The 22,189-nt window shown below is 40.0% G+C and overlaps 2 protein-coding genes across 2 annotated transcripts; both read right to left on the minus strand.

Annotated features, from left to right (window-relative positions):
- Nucleotides 1–3,308: 3,308 nt before the first annotated feature.
- On the minus strand, nt 3,309–8,874 carry LOC114573366 (leucine-rich repeat-containing protein 74A). Its single transcript, XM_028605531.1, has 15 exons — nt 8,854–8,874; nt 8,327–8,361; nt 8,002–8,208; nt 7,725–7,900; nt 6,912–7,019; nt 6,656–6,749; nt 6,512–6,561; nt 6,332–6,413; nt 5,479–5,564; nt 5,188–5,382; nt 4,981–5,076; nt 4,737–4,865; nt 4,481–4,585; nt 4,259–4,344; nt 3,309–3,410 (listed from the first exon to the last, which is right to left on the minus strand). The coding sequence occupies exons 3-15, from the start codon at nt 8,174–8,176 to the stop codon at nt 3,356–3,358; spliced, it is 1,437 nt and encodes a 478-aa protein (XP_028461332.1). The 5' UTR covers nt 8,177–8,208; nt 8,327–8,361; nt 8,854–8,874; the 3' UTR covers nt 3,309–3,355.
- Nucleotides 8,875–10,082: 1,208 nt separating this feature from the next.
- On the minus strand, nt 10,083–21,563 carry LOC114573367 (jun dimerization protein 2). The gene is made up of 5 exons (XM_028605532.1): nt 21,412–21,563; nt 20,278–20,330; nt 12,682–12,899; nt 11,866–11,970; nt 10,083–11,185 (listed from the first exon to the last, which is right to left on the minus strand). The coding sequence occupies exons 3-5, from the start codon at nt 12,874–12,876 to the stop codon at nt 10,994–10,996; spliced, it is 492 nt and encodes a 163-aa protein (XP_028461333.1). The 5' UTR covers nt 12,877–12,899; nt 20,278–20,330; nt 21,412–21,563; the 3' UTR covers nt 10,083–10,993.
- Nucleotides 21,564–22,189: the final 626 nt, after the last annotated feature.

Here is a 22,189-nt window from a genome sequence, read left to right on the forward strand (position 1 = left end):
GGGGGAAGACATGCAGCAAATGGCCGCAGCTTGGACTCGAACGCTGAGCCGCTGCATATGGGCGCCCGCTCTACCAGGTGAGCTACCCAGGCCCCCGGCTGAAGCATTTTATCCCGAGCCAAACCTATTTTGCTCCAGAATTCTCTGCTGCAGATGAATTCTGGGCCGAAGACCGATCTTCAAAGCGTCATCAGCCAGCCTACCGCTCGGCTCTTGAGAAGCCCCAAATAATGGGATCGTCTCTGACAAAGTCTTAAGGGTTGCTTGGCCCTTTCTCCCACTTCACAAACAAAGGCTCAAGTGTGTGCAGCTGTGTATGATACCTCTCCACTATTTCTGTTTACTTTAATAATCACAGGGTACAATGGCTCCTAATGTACGTCTTTGTTTCTCTGCCTACACAAATGTCTGAACAACACTGTTTGGAGGAAAAGCACAGAATTCATTATCCGAACACAAAAAAAAACCAAACATTAGATTACCATGAGAATACTGGCAGTCCTAATGGGCCTGAATACAGCAAACAATGATACAAGGGTTCCTTAATTTAATTATTTACTTTTATTACCGCTCAAGATTCCATTAGCGCTTTCGAGATCATGTTAATTGGCAGCGTGTGCCAGTGGGTGCATAGACATCTGAAGGGTTTGTTGGCAGGTTTTTGTTTCGTCTTCAAAATTTGGCCAAATCTGTGCATTTTCAATTGGACTGCTCAATAAGATGTGGGTTTTAAGTCTTTGTGTCCATTTAGATGAAAGATGGCCCATTAGAAATTGGCAGCTAGAGGTTTGTTTTCATTAAGCCACATCAGAGAGATAATTTACCTAAATTATTCTGTTATTTTTTTCAATCTTTTAAATAGCTAATTATATCAATGTCATAAACAATTGTATTTTAGTCCAATTTGGAAAGTGTGTTTTGCATTTAAGGTTATACTAATATTAACAAGCGAACCCTTTTCCTTTTAAGTTATTGTGATTGTAATTATATTGAGTTTACCCTGTAAAGTTTTAGAGTAGAGAATACTCTTTATTTAGTAGAGCATCTTCACACATTTTGTCAAATGAATAACCCTTGTAAAGCATGTACACGTTAATTCAAACTAACATCCGGTTCTGTCAGAAAAACACGAAATTGTGTCTTATTAGTTCCACTTAAATGAAGTAAAGTAAAACTTCCCCAGCAATGACTCACACTTTCTACATTACTGATGGTTGTGAGAGGCATCCAGGTCACTGAATGTTTGCCACACGAGGCTCATCCAAATAAGGTAAGTTTATAGGCTTTGATAATTGTATCATTTCTGAATAATTTAAAGTATCAAAATAACTTAAAGTTGTATTAGTATTGAAACACTGTCACAGAGTTGACATTTGCACACCTGAGCTACACAGCAAATGTTCTAATAATTGCTGTTAACGTCCTATAGATGTGAGAAACCTAGGGCAGATATACTAAAGTTATTGATTTTTGAAGACATAATCTAAATCCAACTCTATTAAAAATGAGATTGGAACCTGTGAATACAGAAACTAAAACTATAAATTACATATATTATTACATGTTTAAGGGGTGTTTACAGGTATACAGTAAGTAAGGTTCGTAGGCAGCAATAAGTTAAAAAGAAGTTTAAACAACTGAATTCCACTTCAGTCAGTTGTCTTATTCTGTTATATTCTAAACACTGATCTGTAATGTTTGAATTTGAGATTGTTCAGATTAGAGTTATCTTCCTTTTATTTTACCGCTACCGCCCTGTTTACAAGGGACTTCTGAGTTTAACATTTCCTCAAAGTGCATTAAAACTAATTGAATTCAGTGGAGCAAGTTTCCTTCAACAACTACATTTCACTTTGGAAGTCTAATCATAGTTTAGAGGGACTTCTGTTAAGGTTTTTTTTTTTATAGATGTGAGCCTTGTGCATGTGCAAAAAATTATTATATATAATAATAAATCTTATAATTTTGTGCAGTTAATTTAGAAGACACTCATCTCAGTGTGAGAGTTTCTACTGGCTAAATTTGAATGTACAATACTGTATTGTGAATTTAAATGCATTTGCCTGATCTTTTTATTAAGATACAGGAACAAGGAGACAGAGGCAATGCTCACATCAGGGTAAGAACTTTCATCTTTTCACACGGACATTTAACATAAAAAGATGTGTCTTTACAAAAAGCTTTTGAAGGTAAACTGGAAGCATAGATTTCTAGTTTACTTCTATGAATGGTAATGGTGGCAGTTGGCTGAATGAATCTTGGGATCTCAGGCAACCCATTGCTATCTATACCAGACATATTTTAAATGATGTCAAGGAACCGAATGGCTTTGACTACAATGCACTGTCTGGAGGATCCAGGAGAAGCTCCAGAGAGGAAGATGATGATAATGAAGAAGAGGAGAGTTGGAGGAGTTTGCAACTCTGACGGCTACCACATCTCCTCAGAAAGTGATATTGGCATTGACCGCTGGAGCTGACATGGAAGTCAACCACCATGTTGAAGAAGAAGACTGTCTGGAGGATCAGGAGGGGAAAGCGACGACGACGACAAAGTAGGTGAAAGAAGCAACAAGATATATATTTATATATGTCCTCATGACCCACGATATTAGGTGTCAAACCGTTTACACATGACTCAGTAAAGACGGTGCGTCCTGTCATTGTCTCCTCTGTGGTTACCACTGGAGCCACCAGACAGAAACAGATTGCACTGTTGGATATCACACCTTGAGACAATTCACCCTTAATAATCCTACCCTGCAGGGTCTGCATAAGTAATGTTTTACATGCATATTCATAAGCGTGCTGTTTCCTTTACAGGCTATTTCATTCAAAGCTAACCAATGTGGCGAAACAACTAGCTTGCATCTGGCCCTATTCTTTCTCTCCTCTCGGTCCTTTGATATGGACGCCAGCTCTCTTTTTCTTCCTCCTCTTGTTCTGTTGTCATACCAGAAGATTATTTTTGGATGGAGAGAATGAGGCAGAGGACCCTGTGGCCCAGGCGCACACACAGCTGGCAGCGCTCAGGTGGGTGCAGCTGGTTGGTGTCAGAGGTTCAAGTATTCACACTGGACAGAATTGGGTTGAGCTAAGGACTACTGTGGAAGGGGGAGTTATTAGGATACACCCGTCAGTGGTGCACATTACTATTGGGTTTGTGATGTCAGTTTCACCTCCTTATACTGTAAGTATCTACAGTATATTTTGCAAAAATGTGAAATTGTGAGATTTGTATGGCAAAACAATGGAGTCCCTTCTAAATTTCCAAAGTCCCATTTCTAGCATATAAAGAACAAAATCAAATAACAGACTCCATTAACTTTTATTTGAAGATGTGTCCTCTGTTATCCCTAATCCTCATCTTGGTGGTGCTGTACGTCTCTGTATCTATGACAGCTCAGCAAACTGACTGCAACAAAGAGAGACCAGTGTGTTCACAAAATCTTAAAGGTTTTGCGAAGATCCAGGACTTAGCCAAAAAATTTGAACATCGACAACATCTCAGTCCCTCCCCCCTTTCCGCTAAAGCCCAAAACGGTCTCCTAAGCCCCTCCCCCAACAAGGGAGAATGAATGTGTGTGATTGATACGCAGTTAGACACCCCCCGTGGCCATGATTGGTGCATCTGAACAGGAAGCGGTGGGTTATTGCAAATCACACTACAGGCTGTAGGTGGTGCCAGAGGAGCTGGATTTGTTTTTTTTTAATTACCTGCTTTATGAAGTTCTACTGGAACATTGGGTCAGTTTCAGCAAATATCTTAGTCTTACCTAAGTCTTACCTACTGCACCTTTAAGAGTGAAGGACAAACTAAACTACACGATCCATTGCCTCTGAGCAATCTCCATGCACTGAAGACCGTGAGTCTCTCTAGAAAAAGCTTGTAAAATTACTATTTTCCAAGGTCAACAATGAACAAGAAACATGTTTCCCACTTAACCCGAGTGATATGCAAGATTTATTCAGGTTTCAAAACCAAATAAATCTGAAATGATCTGATGGTTGTACACCACAAAGATAAGTGGGAAAGCGTGTTTTCTTTTTCAAGTGGATGACCTGGCCCTTTAAAACTAAGCATTTTGGTCCACCACAAACCTGTTTATTTTCTTTTTCTCTTAAAGTTACTTCATGAAAAAAGTTACTGATTAAGTTTCTTCTTGAATAGCAGAAAAAAAGTACTGTTTGTCTGCAAGGTAAATATTGGATGACAGAACTATTATAATGATCCTACATACACCAGTTCACAGACTAACCTGTAGATGATGGTGGCTGTACATTTCTTGTCAAACATCCTGATCAACCACTCGAGCTGCCGCTGATCCAGAGGTATGTTAGCTGCCTGCAAGCATGACATCATTTTCTCCAATGCTCATTCATACAACAGTGAATATCTGAATACTTCAGACCAGTTAAGTGATGAACGACATGTAATGACGTGATATTTTCAGTGTGACGTGAGAGATTGTTAGCCTGACCTTTACAGCCTTCCTGAAGGCAGAGGTGGAGACCTTCGTGGTTCCTTCTTTATCCAAAGCTTGGAAGAAATCCATGATGCTCTCATTTCGCTCTTCAAGGAACTTCTATGAAAGTTTCCAGATCATAGAGTACACAAGCCTTGGGACTATTTCTGTAAATATTTTTGTATATTTTTCATAGATAGTTTGTTAATATCCTAGTCATAAACTGTATTCTGTCACCAGATTTCTCTGCCTTTTGATCATGACCGCTGACCTGAAAGATCTGGAGGGCGGACGAGTTCCTGGTGACAGAACTCATGGCGCTGTGTCGAACATCCAGAGCAGGACGCCCCTGACAGGCTTTTTCCAACAGCTCCACAAAGGCCTCGCAGACAAACACTGTCTGCAGAACACACAGCAAAGAAAGTAGTATCATTACATATTCACATACAGACAAGATTCCTATTTAAATATGTGAGTTCATATGCGAAGGTGAAAGTTTTTTTTTCTTTACTTACAGAAATATCAATCTCCTCAACGGCTGATTTCATGTTGTTGGTAACTGTTTTGAGCAGCGTCAGAGCTCCGATATTTGTCAAGGGGTTCTGGGAGAGCTGAACAACACAATACAGACAGACCAAACCTTACATTTAACATAAATGAATCAAACACAACATTAAAAAAAATAGCAGTGCTCCGGGATTTACCCTTTTTTGTGCACTCACCTTGAGGACCCTGAGGGTGTCGTTGGCGGCCAGGCCCTGGCAGAGAAGTGTCGCAGCCTGGTCGTCTATACGGTTACTGCTGAGGTCCAGCAGCACCAGTGTGCTGTTTTGTTTCAGTGCTTGACCCAGTGACTCTGCCTCGATGTGGCCAAAACCGTTCCATGACAGCTGGAGCTGCTTCAGAGTCGAGTTCACCTGGGGAAAGGACAAATGACAAATGGCTATGATACCATTACACAGAGCGGTAAATATTCACCGAAGCCTTGTGCTCGAGTGTGTTATGTTAGTCACCTTCAGCCCAGCACTCAGAGCCACTGCACCACCCATACGAAGGTGGTTCCAGCTCAAATTTAGGACTTCAATACCTACATTTGTGGCTAATTAGAAAGAGGAAACACATGTAAATTAAGTTCACAATACATTCAAAATCAGTAATGTAAAGATAATATATAAGACATCAGTAGGGCTGGGCAATATATCGATATTATATTGACATCAATATATGAGGCTAGATATCGTCTTAAAATTTGGATATCGTAATATGACACGTCTTTTTCTGGGTTTACAGGCTACAGTACAGTAAAGTGGTGTCATTTTCTGAACTTACCAGACTTACTAGCCATTTTATTATTTGCCTTTACCCACTTAGTCATTGTATCCACATTACTGATGATTATTTATCAAAACTCATTGTGTAAATATTTTGTAAAAGCACCAATAGTCAACCCTGCAATATCTACTAATGTGTATATATATACACCACAACTGCACCCACGGAAATTAGACAGCTAATGATAGCCAGAATCCCGTATTTGTATAATATGAGACAAACAGAGTAAAAAGGACCTGGCAATGAGTCTGCAGGCGTTGAAATAACGCAAACAAAAAATAACACCTACTAGAAATCCGTGGTAGTGAGCTAGACTTAGCTGTTCCCACTTTATTTCTAAAATCAGTTTTATCCTCTTTTGAAAGATGTAAAAACAAATATGCCCAATAGCTTTAATATCATTTTCATTTATATTTTTCTTATAGAAAAAAGTGAAAAGAATTCCATTTCCAGTTGATATCTATGTGTGAGTTTTATGAGAGAAATTTGAGGGATTAATTGGCATCAGCAGTGATCAGAAATGAGCTACTGTACCTAACATATGACCCAGGTGTTCTCCTCCTGTGTTACAGAACCTGTTGTGACTGAGGTCCAGCTCTTTGACCACATAGTCACCCTAAGAAGAAAGAAAATGTTGAAGCTTAACGCGAATTTCGATGACAGTTTCTGAAATCATTAGCTAGAATATGGCCATGAATAATACTTTGTACTAACCTTCAAAGCATCAGCAAAGTATTTAACAGCAGAATCATCAAAATCATTTCCTAAGGGAAGGGGACATTCATTTATTTACTAGTCCAAAAAGGACCTCACTTTTTTACATTATGTTGCAGTGATGAGAGGAGATGTGATGATCACCTGACAGTTTGAGGGATTTGATGTAGTAATTGTCTAACAGCATTTTGGAGATGATGTGTGCTCCTTCAAGATGCAGCTGGTTGTTGGAAAGATTCTGAAATGAAGACGTTCAGTCATTTTGAGATGAAATAACCATTAGTGTATTCTAATTAGCTATTTTTAAAAAGATGTCGTTCTCTTGCAATTCAGAGCAGACGACTACCAGGCATATTGTTCAGAACTGATATATTCAATGTGATCGTTTCAGAATAGTTACTAGACTCTGGATGCTGATGTTGGTTTGAAGCATCTCCACCATATAGCGCGCCCCCTCGGCCCCAAGTCCGTTGTCCTCCAGCTCAAGGTTGGTGACAACAATGTCATTCTAAAACACGTAAAAAAGTAAGAAATTACTGCATTGTAGAATATGAAAAAGTTTTCCCGTCTACATTTATAGACTGCATTGAAAAAGGATTTAAAAATATGTTCAGAGGGAAGAAATTTAGTAAAGGACAACATAACTCCACCACAAATGAATGGACTTATACATTACCTTACTTTACACAAATGATGGTCATTTAATTTTGGTCATCATTGTACTAATTCTAGTAGTCATTATAGTGAATATAGATGTAGTAGAAATGTATACTCTTTGTAATTATGTGCACTGTCTTATGTCCTCTTTTTTTTCTTGTGTGAAACGGTTGGAACTACCAGTTCCCAGCAGGTGTTACATTTATCAGAAGTGAGAACAGTAATAAGATTCTGCCTTCAATACAGTTACAGGTTGAAAAAGATACTGCCTAAAAAAGATAGATATGTGCTATGAATAAACGTAAAGCAATGTCTATTAATTAAAGGTCAATTGTTAGTCTCTGAGGGTGATGGATTTTTCTGTGACACATAATTGTATGTACAAATATGACTGCTGAACCTTCCTTCTGTATCTCTCAGCCTAGCCTGACGAGCTCATTCAAAAATTGACTGAATATTGCAATGAACTCTTGTAAGACTATTCTCCTTTTGTGAAATTTATCTCTATTACGAATCATTTCAATGACAATAGATGAAGGGATTGAAGAACCCCTACTTGCAGGACTATGGCCAGAGCTTTGGCCCCCAGAGGTCCCACACCATAGTGGTTCAGGTTGAGACTGGCTTCACCCAAGTGACGGAGGAAGGAGGATACGGGAACGGACCCTGTCCACCAACAGGCCTGCAAGTACAGCTCCGCACAGGACAAACACTGTTTCTCATTGGTGGCTTCTGAAAGGAACAAAACCCAAAAAGGGAAGAAGAGAAAAAGGTGAGGGGGTTGAAGACTAATGCATCTATTATTATTGAACGGTATGGTTACTTTAACCTACTGTCTGTTTCCAGATCAGTGTCCCACTCATCACCGCTGGTGACCTCTTGAGCCTGGGTTGGCTTCTCCTCGTCCTCCAGCTGATCCTGGCTTCCTGTGGGCAGGACTGACTGATCAGATGGCTGCTGCTCTTCCTCTTCCTCTTCTTCACTGCTCTCCTTCCACTGATCCATCATCACACCGCGAGATCCTGGCAGCCTCCCTGTATCTGCAAGAAGCCCTGAGCAGGTGAGGTTTACTCAATGTTTTCTGTAACGTTAGCAGTCTGAGCCGAAATAGTGTAGACATATACGATATAAACCAGATTCAACACAATTTACACCTACCCTTGTATTGTCCTCCGTCTGTTTTAACGTTACCTCTTTATGAAACATAAAGTATAAATTATCACCCAATTCTGCATTACATCTTATCAGCCAACTTGTTACCACTAGTTTTACACTTCTTGTTGGAATTCAATGGTCAACAAACTTAATTTATATGGAAGTATACCTAATTTCTGAGTTAAAAAAAGCATAAATTAATCATTTTTGTCAAAGTTTTGTCAATATAACGTTAGCAGCTAGCTACTGTTTTGAAACCATTAACATTTTTTGGAACCATTCCAACCAGTTATATTTGGGCACTTTGGTTGAAAGAAACCCAAATTGTTGATATAGAAACTTTGAAAACGGGTCAAATTTGACCCGAGGACAACAGGAGGGTTAAAGGTTCACTGTAACGTTAGCTAGCTAGTTAACGGGATTTTTTTTAAGCTTCAGTTGTTTGACAATGAATGTGAGAAACTGCCGTTTCTAGCTAGCTAGTATTAGCATTAATTAACGTTAGCTAACATAGCTATAACGTTAGCTACCTCTCAGTAACATTTATAAAAAAAAAACGATCGAAAATTTAACCGTATTTAAAAGTAATATTAATTGTTTAACAGGCACGACATTGTTTAACAGGCACAAAACTTCCGTTATTGTTGAGAGTAGAGAAACAGCCACCTACCTGAGCGAATTGTGTTACTTTCTGAAACGTGTTTTAAAAAAAAAAAAGATTAATGTTTAGGTTTAACCACAGGAAACCAACGGTTGTTGCTATAGAGTTAAATTAAAATAAAAAAAATAAAAATATATGTATATGTATATATACATATATATGTGGCCTCCGTATGTTTGTCTTTACAATAGCTGACCCTTAGAAATATAATAGATTTCTATGAGATGACCACATATTAATCAATGAGGTCGAACTGATTTATCGTGTCTGCTGCAAATTATGCAGTTCACAAAACCTTCCACTAGATGGAGATGATAACCGCAGTCTGAGCTGAGGCACCCATAGGCTACTCCCTGGCTACTACACAGTAGATACCATTCAAGACAATACACTACCTCCCCGTTAAACTTTATGTTCTAAGAGTGCGTTATTAATTTCAATCAAAATAATAATTGTGAGTGTGAGAAATCAAAAATAGTTTTTCTAGGACATGACTCATTTTAATGGTGACCTTTTCCTGCTTTCCGAAATAAAATGTTAATTAAGTGTAGGCCTAGGGCTAGTGAAGGTGAGGTTCTGTTGTCCTCCTTGAGCAACAATTTGTAATTACATAACAATAATTATCATTGTGCGATTGTGGCTCAGGAGGTAGAGCCTGTCGTCCTTTAATCACAAGGTTGACAGCCCGAACTTTGACTCCTCCTATCCACGTGTCAAAGTTTCCTTGAGCAAGGCACTGAACCGCAATGCTACTAAGTGATTTTTTAAGTACTTTAGTTAAAACAAAGATCAAGGCATGTAAGGGGGTTAAAGGAAGTGGATACATTCCAAAATGTAGCAATAATTCTGCAATTATCAAGCCTGGAGATAATAAAACCTTGTTTCTGAGTTTGCAATTACTATTTTCAAATGAAAGTAAAGCCCTGATTTTGGCAACGGGCCTCAGCTGAAGAAATATGATTGCACAACTTATGTCACTTGATAGTTCTCATGCCATGACTGGGAGGAACAAATACAAGGATTCATTTCACTGAAACACATGTGAGATATGGCTTGTCTGATGGAGTCAAAGAAACAAAAAAAAAACAAGACATGCTCTTTCTTGTAGTTAGAAAATAAAATTTTATCTATTCGGGGTAACAGAGTCATACATAGCAGATACAGGTCCAGAACAGACATTGAAAATACTGCTCAGCTGAAAAGATTTCTGCTTGTTTTCACAGCTGTTTGACAGCGCAACATGACAGACACAGACTGAAAAGATTGAAAAGACAAATCACATCAAGTGATTAACAGACATTTCATATATGTTTATGTATACAAAGCAGTATAAAACAAGTACAATAATGGACAGACAAGTCCAAAAAACAAGGGTGTAAACATTTTGTGTATATGTGCTTTTCATGACGCCAGCGTCACCACAAATCGGATCAACCGGTAACTGCCATCGTTGAGGCAGGGTATAGAAATCAACATTACAAAAAAAACAACAACTCTACTCCGTCTGGTGTACTTGTATTGGGTATTGTATCCTAAAAACTCTACACCTGTATATTTCAGCTAGCATACAAAGGAAAGCTGCAGAACACTAAGCCTTTGTGGGCCTCTACATTGAAACAATGCCACACAATCTACTCAGGGCTTTTGTAACAGAGCACCATATTGATATTAGTGTGTTTCCTCAGCATTGTTTTCAGTCGTACTGTTTCCATTGGTCCCTTTATGTAGAGATGGTTGAAGTAACAACTAGGCGCAGCGGGTGTCAACAACAACACTTAATGCGGAGATGAAACTGGGTATTTCCAGTCTTCCAATGGACAGAGCCAGCTCATGTAGCAGTACTATGGACGCCCTACAACCATAGGTCTTTGGGCAGAGTCTCCAAAAGTCTTCAGCTCGGAGCTCAAGTGCTTGTTTAGAAATGTATTGCCAGTTACGTTTTCGTTTAAATGGCTGCCACGGTGGTGCCAGTTTGGGCGTCAGGGACTCCGCGTCCTGGTTTCCTGGTTTCACTTGGTGTCGGCGGACAGCTGCTCCAGCAGAGGGTTGGCCTCGCTCTCGGGTGTTTTGACGCTGTCGGTCCTCACGATGCAGGTGGGCCGGTGGAGATTGAGCATCACCATTAGCTGCTGCCTCTCCAGACGGAGCTCCTCGATCTGGGCCTTTAGGTCAGAGTTCACCATCTCCAGACGCTCCGATTCCTGGACAGAGATTTTGAATTATTAGATACTACTGGACAAATAAATTGTTGACTACTTCAAAGTAGTCAACAAACTACCTGTCAGTTTTTTTTTTTTTTTTTTTAATCACTTCTGAAAATCTTGACTTGAAGTTGGGGTTGGGCAATATATCGATGTTATATCGATATCGTGATATGTGTCTAGATATCGTCTTAGATTTTGGATATCGTAATATGGCATAAGTGTTGTCTTTTACTGGTTTTAAAGGCTGCATTACAGTAAAGTGATTTCATTATCTGAACTTACCAGACTGTTTTGGCTGTTCTATTATTTGCCTTTTCCCCACTTAGACATTATGTCCACATTACCGATGATTATTTATCTAAAATCTAAGTGTGAAGATATTTTGTTAAAGCACCAACGGTCAACCCTAGAATATCGCCGCAATATCGATATCGAGGTATTTGGTCAAGAATTTCGTGATATCTGAATTTCTCCCTATCACCCAGCCCTACTTGAAGTTGTACAGTAATCTCGATTGTTTAAAGCAGGCTTGTATTAGCCTGATCGTGTTAGCTCTGAGTTGGGTTGAATGGCTTAAATCAGCGTTTCATGGTAACTGAAGTCAGTCTATTCTTGGCTACCTATCTCAGCTGCTCTGCTGCTGCCCATTAGTATGAAGTGGTGTGTCATGAACTCACCCTTTGAAGGAAGTCAGTCCGTTCCTTCTTTTTGTTTCGGCATCGCGCTGCTGCTACCTTGTTTTTCTCTCGTCTCCGTTTCCTCCTTTCCTCATCTTCATCCATCTGCAAACACAATGTATTGTTAATATAAGAAACAGGCGTTATATGACTATTTTATATGAAAATGACTTTCTAAATTACATCAACCTATAACCAACAGTGAACAACTAGATGGGAAAAAAACTGTTGCAAACTCTACAGTAATTCTTGTTGTGAGCACTAGAGGGGGCAAAATTCAACTTACAAAATGACCATACCAGTTTATCATGCCCACATACTGTAAATATGTATACTTATCACTTTAATCTAGTTTTAGGTAAGCTAGTTTAAAATGGCAGAGTCCCATAACCAATGCATCTACAACTACTGACAATAATATTTTATAGAATAGAGAGATACTATTTTATATATACTAAGCCTGCTGTTGGGACATTTAAATTGTAATTCATTGTAAAAACCCTTTTTATGAGCAACTGGCACCAGAGTATAAAATATAAACTGCTCTCTTTCTTATTCTTTTCATCACTTCAGATTATGAATATAAATCAAGAGTGGCTTGCATGTGACACTGAAATGAATCTTTCGGTTCATTACTGAGAAATGTTAGCGGGAGACTGATGTCCTTTTTTAAGAAAATGCCTTGAAAGAAGGTTTTGAAACATCCTGAATCTAATACCCTCCTAATTCTCTCTACCCTCTGACTCAATGTAAATCTCTCACACAGCCTTCTTCTGCACTATTTTGTCTTTTCTCCTCTTCTCTCTTCCTCCTCACCTCTGTCTTGATGGCCAGCGGCCTCTTCCCCAGCCTCCCGAGGAAATGTAGCGGGGACAGCATGGTGCCCAGTTGGCGGAAGTCCGCCAGCTTGAGCTGATCAGTGAGTGTGGTGGCCGAGATGCCCGCCAGCGGGCCCAGGCAGGGCAGGGAGCCCGCCGCCAGCGAAGGGTCAGGTATCTGTCCCGGCATCATGTCCGACCCGGCCACCACCGCCGCTATGGGGAGAGAGCAAAGAGAAAGGGAACAATTAGGACAAGTGAATATGTAAAAACAACTCGCTGACGAGGAAAATTCAACTAAACTTTTTCAGTACATGCAGTGGAAAGCAGGTATTGACACACCTTTTAATATTCTAGTTTTTATTGTGTATAGTTTGTAGTATAGATATATGTTAGCTTTTTTGGGGGGAAGAGGGCTTTTTTGTATGTTTTGTTTATTTTTATATAGATTTTAGACTTTCCGTTCTCTGGTCGTGACATGAGGCTTATTCCATGATTATATTGCAGCCATCTGACAGTATCTTTTATCCCAATTGCGCTCTTAAAGTGTTGGCTTTCCACCCACAAAAAGATTAATTTACTGTCTTCTGTCCTTGTCATCAAACATCTCTCTAAATACGGGTTGCTGTTTCCAAGAATGCATTCAAACATTGACAGCTTTGACAGCTGTGTTATCTTCTTAGTGAGCAGCCGGTGAAAAAATAAACTTCACACCGTCGGCAGCTACACACTCATCTCTGTAGTTTCACATGCAAAGGGAAGCCATGAAACCCTTCGGTGTGATCACATAAATCAAGGGCTATCTTCTACACTGGTGCTTCTAATAATTTAATTTAATAATCATTTTTGTCTGAAATGTTCATATGTTCGGTTTTTCATGAAGAGGATTCAAAGGGTATCAAAAGCACTCGTGTCAAAAGAGAGCGGGGTAACACTCATGCATTCCACTACCACCCTCTTTCAACCATTTTGGGTCGTTCAGCTGGGTTGACCACAGCACTTTTTTAATGTAATCAGGGAGGAATGAGGGACAGACGGGAGAAAAAGGATAACACGTGCAGGCCTAAAGGAAGTGGCTGGAGAATTAAGACGTCTCTCTAATTACTGTAAGACCGAGAGTTGGAAAACGTCTGATGGCCAAATAAAAAACAAATGTTACAGATGGGAACAGTGAAACATGAGCCGACCATACCCTGCCCATCCCTGCAATCTCTCAGGAGAGGCAGGGTGAGACCAGTGAATTTTAGAAAAGTCAAACAACAAATTGTTTCTCTAGTATTTATGTAGAATAATACACACTTACAATACATTTAGTAAAGTTAAATTAAAGTAAAAAAAAAATATATCCAGTAGCTTAAAGAAAGAGGCAAACATTCAGCTGCAATTACACATTTTCTACTGATGAAATGTTACACTAAATAGAAACAGAATCACTTTGTGCGTCAGATTTAGTTTTTGACAAAACCCCTGCATGACTGATGCAACTGAACAACTGACACGTCAATAACTGTGCTGACAGAATCTCAGCTAGGATTACCCGCTAAACCCAAAGCTACGAGGAGTTTTTAAAAGATGGATGATATCAGTGTGACTTCTAAATAACAGCATCTGCCTCCAGAGTAATGGGCTGAAGCTGAACCTCTGAAGGTTGAGCACAAACCGAACAAAGCCCCTCTCATGTGGAACCCACAAAGACGAGTATTGTGAGGTGCTGCGGAAACAGCTGACTTTGCTGGTGGGTGACTAGCTGACAGGCCGACTGTATTGTAAGTTAAACCAAGTTTTTCTTTCTTTGCTGCTTTTTTTTTGGCAGGGCTGAAAGACTTGCTCTATTACAAAAGTCATAGAAGAGGTCATGAAAAAAAACAAGGTTATGTAACTCTATTCTAATGTACTCCACCCTGGTTATGGGCTGGGCTCAAAGTGTTTTCACAGTTGGACTGGAGTTTACTGTCGAGCATGGTGGAAACCAAATCAGCCCACTTTTAGCGAGAGGGAATCCATTCTGAAGCGCAATACTGGGGCTTCTCTAAATGATTTAGGCTCTTGAGATATATCTGTCACATTATGCTTCAATTTCATTTTTCTTGTCTGAATTAGAACTTGTAGGTTTAACAATCAGTAGGCACAAAGTGATGGGTACTTTTGGTGGGAGATTACTGCATTTAGTGTCTAAAATTCCTTTATTAATTATCTAAAACATGAAGTATTACAGACTGTGCACTGACTGTCTGTCACATCTCTGCACTACTTTTGACCTGTTCCTTACCACCTCCAGTCTGCGTGATTTATTCGCTTCAAGGACAAGTTAGTGTGTGGAGCCAGTGTCCAATGAGGCATTTTATTATTTAAATCCTGACAGCACCCTCCCTCTTTCTCTCCCTCTCTCCCACTGTATGTATACTCCCATTTACACTGCACTTGGCAGCAGCCTGTTGTTTTTGCTGGACAGGAAAAGAACAAGACAGCCCTGGTAAAAATCTCTCTCAGACAAAATTCCCTCTCTCTCAAACTCCCTGGTGAGGTGGAGGGCTGAAAGGTGCCAAGGCCTTTTCTTTCTGCACAGAGGCTGTCTAAGAACACAGCAAACCATATGGTAGCTAATCCTGGGGTGAGTGAGAGAGGGCTCTTAAATAATAGCCAGACAATAGTATAAATTGTTGGTCTGAAGTGACTGAACCAAATTTCACATCAGATCTGATGACTTGTGATCTGAAAGAACAGCCACAGGAACTGAAACTGAAGGAATGAACGAGCAAATCGCTTTCAGAGCCAAAATGGAGTCCAATATCCAAGTTGGCCAGACACTCGGGACTGGTTTACAGACTCAGATTAGACTCCGTCCTTGACAAACACATTTTCTCAATGGAAATTGACACTAAAAAAATGAGTCAATTCAGGAATAATCATATTTTATGTCTATGAGGCTGACTCATATGCAGTACATTGTAATGCAAGCCTGCTCAGTAAGACATATTGCAAGGAAAGCCCCCATTCCATGCTATGGCTTGTTGAAGCATGCAGCGGAGACCAGACCTCTACTCACATACACAGAAATACTTCAGTATATAAACATACATAAACCTCATATTTGTCTGCATGACATCAGATCATACAAATCAAAAATCCGACAGAGGTAGTTTTGCCAGCGGCCTCAAAAACAAAGGTGAAATGCCGTCTGAAGCAAGACTCCTTCAATTATGAGACATAAAAGTGAGTTACACGCCATTGCAGACAATTAATAGTGCTGTTGTAAACTCAAACACTTACCAGACTTTTGACGTGCCTCGCTTTTGAGTTGAACTTGACTTTTAAGTTGAGTAGAAAGTTTGTTTTATGTTTAAGCTGTTCCGTCTCTTTCAACCTGCCACACAAGTGTCTTGAAATCCCCCTTGCAAATTCAAGCCTCGGGACATGAAACCCTAAAGAAGTCTCATCTGTACAAGACAGGGAAAGTTTTCTGATGCATGTTTTGCACTGCGTAATTATGCTCAAAAGCATGAATCAAAGTGATTTTTACATATGTCAAAAGAGGGGTATTTTTCTCCTTTTTTTTCTGTCGGCAGCAGCCTGCAGCCGAAGATTAGTGGTCAGCGTTTGATGATGCAACGCCATTTCTGTGCTTTTGCAGTCAAGCAGAAAAGCCAGTGCCACAGCTTTTAGGCCCACACTAGCCTCAAACAAAGACACCTACACATCTCAGCACCGCTGCCTCTCAGGGCTAACTGAGAGGAGACGAGCTGAAGCCAAGGGCGGGGAGCGGAAATGTCACGTATTAGGTATGAAATATAGGACCAAACTCAATGCAGGTTCTGAATTCTGCCCAAAACTAATCTAACTGCATGTGAGCCGTGTTAGGGAAAACTCTGGAGCTGCTTGACTCTGCATAGGTGACGAAGTTTCGGGAGACTTTGATGACTTGCACAGAAGCATTTAATGCATCTCGATCGAGTAAATTTAGGATTAAGCAGTACAGTTCAACCGCAATGTAGTGTCACGTCGTGCCATCCCAAGTTGTTAAAGTCATGCTGGACAAGATTAGAGATTACCAAATGAGTTCCTTCTTCAGTCATCTACGCATGTATGAAAATGCTATTGGATCGTTTACAACTCTTCTTATCTACGTAACAAGTCACGTTGTTTTTTTCAGATCACACGCAGCACATTCATCTGTGACCGTCTGGGTCAAAGAAAATCTTATCCAGGGTTTCTATGTGTGCCTCACTACTGCAGTTTGTGTGTGTTACGTTTCCTGTCATCTATGGAGACAGACTTGAACTACTACTCTGCCTAAGAAAGGTTATGACCTCCCGATGTTATGTTGGACACTGTCCTGAATAAGACCTGGGGTACCACTGTCTTAACAACTTAAACCGCATGAGTTCGTAAGCTGTAAATTCTACCAAAAGCCATAGATAGCTGGAAGTGTGTGTGAAGAGTGTGTGTGTGCATGCAAGGGTTCCTAAATGTAATGTGCAGGCAGTCACTGTGTCTTAGTATATGTGTCCATTTCCTGAGTCATTCCTGAGAGCAATTAACAGTGCTTAGGAATTCAGCCCCTTACCAATAGCCAGCAGCACGACTGGAGGCCCTATTATCCTCATCCCCTATAGAGACGGTGAAGGAGAGGGGGGTTACAGGGGTTTTTCAAAGGCTACACATTACCTTTTATATACTGCTGCTTTTTAAAAAGGAGCCCACCAAGAGCAAAGCTCAACCATTTTGGTGAATGAAAGCAGGAGTTAAAAGTTTGTTTGCTAATTTATCTTTTCCTGAGACACAAAGTTAAATATCTGTGCTGCCAGACTACTCAACTTTAAATCACTGGATCGTGGCATTACGGGAAAGACATGCACACTTTCCAAGATTCTATTTGACCACTTTTTGTCAGTATACTTTATTAAAGTCTAATTTTGGACTAATAAGGCATTGCTCGGCCCACACAAGCAAAACTCTTTCAAACAGCTTCTACAGCTCCAACTCCACACAAACGATGAAAGTGAACAATGAGCGCAAAGGCTCTGGCCAAGGCATGCTCTCGCAATCTCTGGCCAAGGTCTCGGCGATCATCATTACCGTCTGCACTCAGTCAGGCTGTGTTGAGTTACAGCCTTTCGCAATCCTCTGAGGAAACCAGGGAATTTGGCACAGACTTTCCTCGAGGACGGGACAGTCCAAATATACAGTATCAACATTCCTCCAACCTCTCATTATATTTTCATTGGACGGACAAGACACAGGCATAAGAAGAGAAGAGACTGTAATAATGGCTGTTGCTCTGCGGTCATCTCCAGCCATTAAACTCAGGGGTGATGGTGTGTGGGAGTGGAAGTGATTATCACAACAGAAAATAGGATCTCTTTTCATTTCAGCTTTCATTTCTCTTTTGGCCGTTCTTATAAGCTAAACAGCTGCCACGCATAGAAGGAACCTTTCAAAATTCCTCTTGTGAAGATTAAGACTAAACCTTCCCAAAGCAATTCAACGCAATTATAAACATTTAACCTTGCAATATTGTCAATGATGATGAGACCCTCAGCTGCAGCGATAATGAGCTAGCTTAATTTCCCCTCACAATTACAGTTTGGATGTCTCAGCAGTGAGCGGGGCTGGAGTACAGTGCACGCAGAGGTTATCAATGAAATTACACAAAAGAGCAGTTAGTTTAACTATTGCATTTCATTGTAGACTTCAGCCTAAGAATGAAAAAAGGTTAAGGAAAAATTGAAACACAAAGCACCTGCAGATATGCACAAGGCATGAGGACTGTGGCTGCCTTCATTCAAACATTACTGTGTGATCATTGGCTGGATTCCTGCTTGGCCTGCTCCATGCCATTCAAACAGTCACACATCTATATTCTGCATCTGGGTGGTCCTGGTTGAATTATTATATTGTTACTATTTTTCTCCACGTTGTAAATCAGGATTAGGCTTTGCATGGCACTGAGCTTTGACTTGGCTCAGACACGGATTAAATGAATCAAAATACAGACAAAAGCCATTTCAAATGTATGGGCTTCACATACTGTATATGACAAATCCAAGGCAAGTTATGTTCAATCCCTGACAATAAGGTATTGGCCAACCAAGTCCAGAAAATCTGATATATTGCCGCCTGTTGAAGCAATCGGCGTTATTATGTAACATGTGGTTGTCACTTTAATGCTTTTTTATACTTTGTCCTCTGACATTTCCTCATCTGCCCCACGTCAAGCACATGCTTGCTCTGACTAAATAAGCCCCAGTGTCTGTGTGTCAAATCCTTTTGTTCATCTTAAATGACTGCGGGCAAAACGTCAATGTTTAGGTTGACATTCGCTGACAAGACTGTTTTTTGTGCAAATAGAGAAAACTAGCTTCAAGTCCAAAAGGAATTCAGCAAATCTGGAAATCATAACTATGTAGAAGAGTTTTTACTGTGCTCTTTAAAAAAAAAACAAACACTGGCTTTAAATGTCTCTACTCTCAGTTACACCTTTGGACATTTGGGTGTTTGCTTCCACAGTGTACATCTAGTCTGTCCTGACACACTGTTTTTACAAACCATGTGGAAAGGCTTATGGAGTCTACAATGTGATACTGATAATGTGATACACACAGCAGTGAATAGCTGCTCCCCCCAGCATTAGTATCATTGAGCCTAGCTGTTGCATAGTTGGCTCGCTCGCCTGCAATGCGTCTGCTGTCTATTCAGTTTACTGGGGTGCAGCTTGGCAATTCCAGCTCTCCAGAGACGCACTGGAAGGCATTTCTACTTAAAATAAACCGTGTGCGCCCACGTCCAACCTCTCAGCCCTGCACTGCTTGTCGGCTCGCCAGCCCTTCCCCATTAACCCGCTGCAGCGTTCCAATTATGCAGAAACCATCCTATGGATGTGCCCTGGCAGGCAGTGGGACATTTAAACCCTCTGCAATACACGCTCATTCATTTAGACACACGCAAACACAGATAAAGACACAAAGGAAACACATATATAAAAAGAACACACAAATTGTTTCCCGTGCATGGCATGTAGTTGTACGGGCGAGCGCTGCACCAGCTGAAGAGCATGCACTCACTATATAGGAAAACACTGAACCTATGAACTTGCAAGTCACAAACCCATGCACATGATCAACCACTACCCATCATATTTCCCATTCCATGATTGGCCTTGAACCTTCAGGCCAACAAAAGGTAGATAACTAAAGCTAGACTAGATAAAGTTACTGTTACACAGTAAAGTGTAAATCTTTTAAAAGACCCTGATGTGGACAAGAGGGTGATATTTTACGGCTCATCACAACAGCACCGGGGAAACAAAGAATTGCTGTGATGATCAATTAGAAATCTAATATTGGGTTCTTTTTGTAGTATGCAAATTCCCACGTGAGGTCTGCACACACACACAAACAAGAGTATCCCTTATCCAGTGCAGTCTGAGCTCACATTCTTTGCTGTACTTGCATGCTGCCAAACAAACTTCACACTTCATTTACATAACTTGTGTTTTAAGGTAAACCAGCTATGCAATCATGCAGCAGAAAGAAATACTCGAGAGAGCATCCCTGATTAATTCAATCTAAAACAGTTTTAAATGCCCAATACTTACTCAGAGAAAACTTGTCAGTCGTCTTCTGTCAATGATGCAACAGTGTTTGGACGCTGTAGAGAGGTAATAAGATATTTATTAGGTTACTATAATAGTATAAGTGTTAGTATTGTTATCAGAGCTGAAAGGAACACTTTTGATAATCGATTGATAGTTGGCGTGAATAATGCAGCAAAAGTGACATTCTCTGGTTCCTGTTTACCAAATTTAAGGGTGTTCTTCTTTTTTCTGTTATGTAATTGTAATTTTAATATGTGAAAACATCGCCTTGGGCTCTGGAAAACTGTGATGGGCCGTTATTGGTTTACAATATAATGATAAATCAGCCCCAATTGTTATTTCTCCGTGTATACCAACAGAGACACACTGCTATCTTACAGTCATTTAGTAAATCTGGTATCATTAGCTTGTTATGTATCTTGCAGCTGCATGCAAAGTGGGGACTCTCAAGTAAAGAGTTGGACAGAGGTAGATGAACTGGGCGAGCTAGCCGATTGTAATGTAACAACATTCTAGACAAATTATATGATTGTCCAGCAAAAACAAAGTGTAATTCACATGTGTCTTTAACGTTAAAGTATAAAACCTTGCAGAGTCCGTGCAGATTGGTGCACCAGACTAGCTTAGCTTGCAGTTCCATTGGAACCCCACAGTGTGCGGCGTGTGTAGCGTTACATAATGTCTTCACAAGGCTAACCGACACTTCTCCTGTTTAGCAACACTGAAATGAAGACTCCCGAGATGAAAATACCGCCAGTCCGACACTGTGTAATTTAATTTAGCCGACGGGTCTGTAAATAAGCTGGAAAGCGACAGTTGCTACAACAGTTGTAACAACAACGTATTTAACGCGAACAAAGCACGAAAACTTTAAAACTATTAAACAGACTTTTTTTAGGAACTAAATGAAAATAAGTCCTCCTATATTAATATTAAATGATACAAAAACTCGTGTAACAAACACAATCCAGCGTGTTGAGTCTCTCTACAGCGTGGTGAGAAAAGTGCAAAAAAAATGTGCAAATATGACAAGCCTGTACTAACATTTAGCTAACGTTAAGAACTAGCAGAAAAACAAAGAGAGAAGAAAACAACGGCAACATGGCTCGACGGCTCACGCAGTCTTAACGTTACCTGTTGTGCGTCCAAAAATCCGCAGTAATAATGTGACGGTGCGGCAGTTCCGAGTCGGATGGAGGTTTTTGGGACTAACTGAAGCCGTTGCATCAGCCCGTTTAAGTCTTGTCCGCGAGAGCTCAGGAATGCGGAACTGCTGTCCCAGACGTAAGCATGGATGAAAATAATGTAAGAGGAGGGCTGAAGACACAGAGGTTAGTTTGCTCCACCCCTAGCAACCAAATAACATACACAGAGAGTGGATGATAGGAAAGTTTCAGATAGTTAGATATAGACATGGAGTAAATTATACACGCCTACTACAGCCATAAACGGGTCAATAAATACAGTGGGCTATAAACAAACACATACAGTCATCTTAGCTGCTTGGTGTATTCGACTGTGACAGTTGGTGGAAGTGAAACAAATTGAGCCCTTGCCAATAATAAAATGCTTCATAAATATATCAGTCCCAAAAATACTCCATTACAAGTAAAAGTCGCGCATTAAAAATGTTACTATATGTAAAAGTACAAAAGTAGTCTATTATCAGAAAATGTGGCCATCTTAAAGTATCAAAAGTAAACGTACTCATGCAGAAACACTCTTTTCAGAGTGTTACAGTAGCCTATATTATTAATAACGTATAGGCTACTATATTCTGGATATTATTACTTAATCTTGTAAGTTGTCAATGTTCAGCCAATTATAAATACTTGATATACTGGTGAGTTTAATAGTAAAGTATTGCATCATAATTTATAAGCTCATCAAATATTTTGTTCGTAAAATCTTA

Source organism: Perca flavescens, chromosome 18 (genome assembly GCF_004354835.1).
Source record: "Perca flavescens isolate YP-PL-M2 chromosome 18, PFLA_1.0, whole genome shotgun sequence".
In the NCBI taxonomy this organism is placed as follows: domain Eukaryota; kingdom Metazoa; phylum Chordata; class Actinopteri; order Perciformes; family Percidae; genus Perca; species Perca flavescens.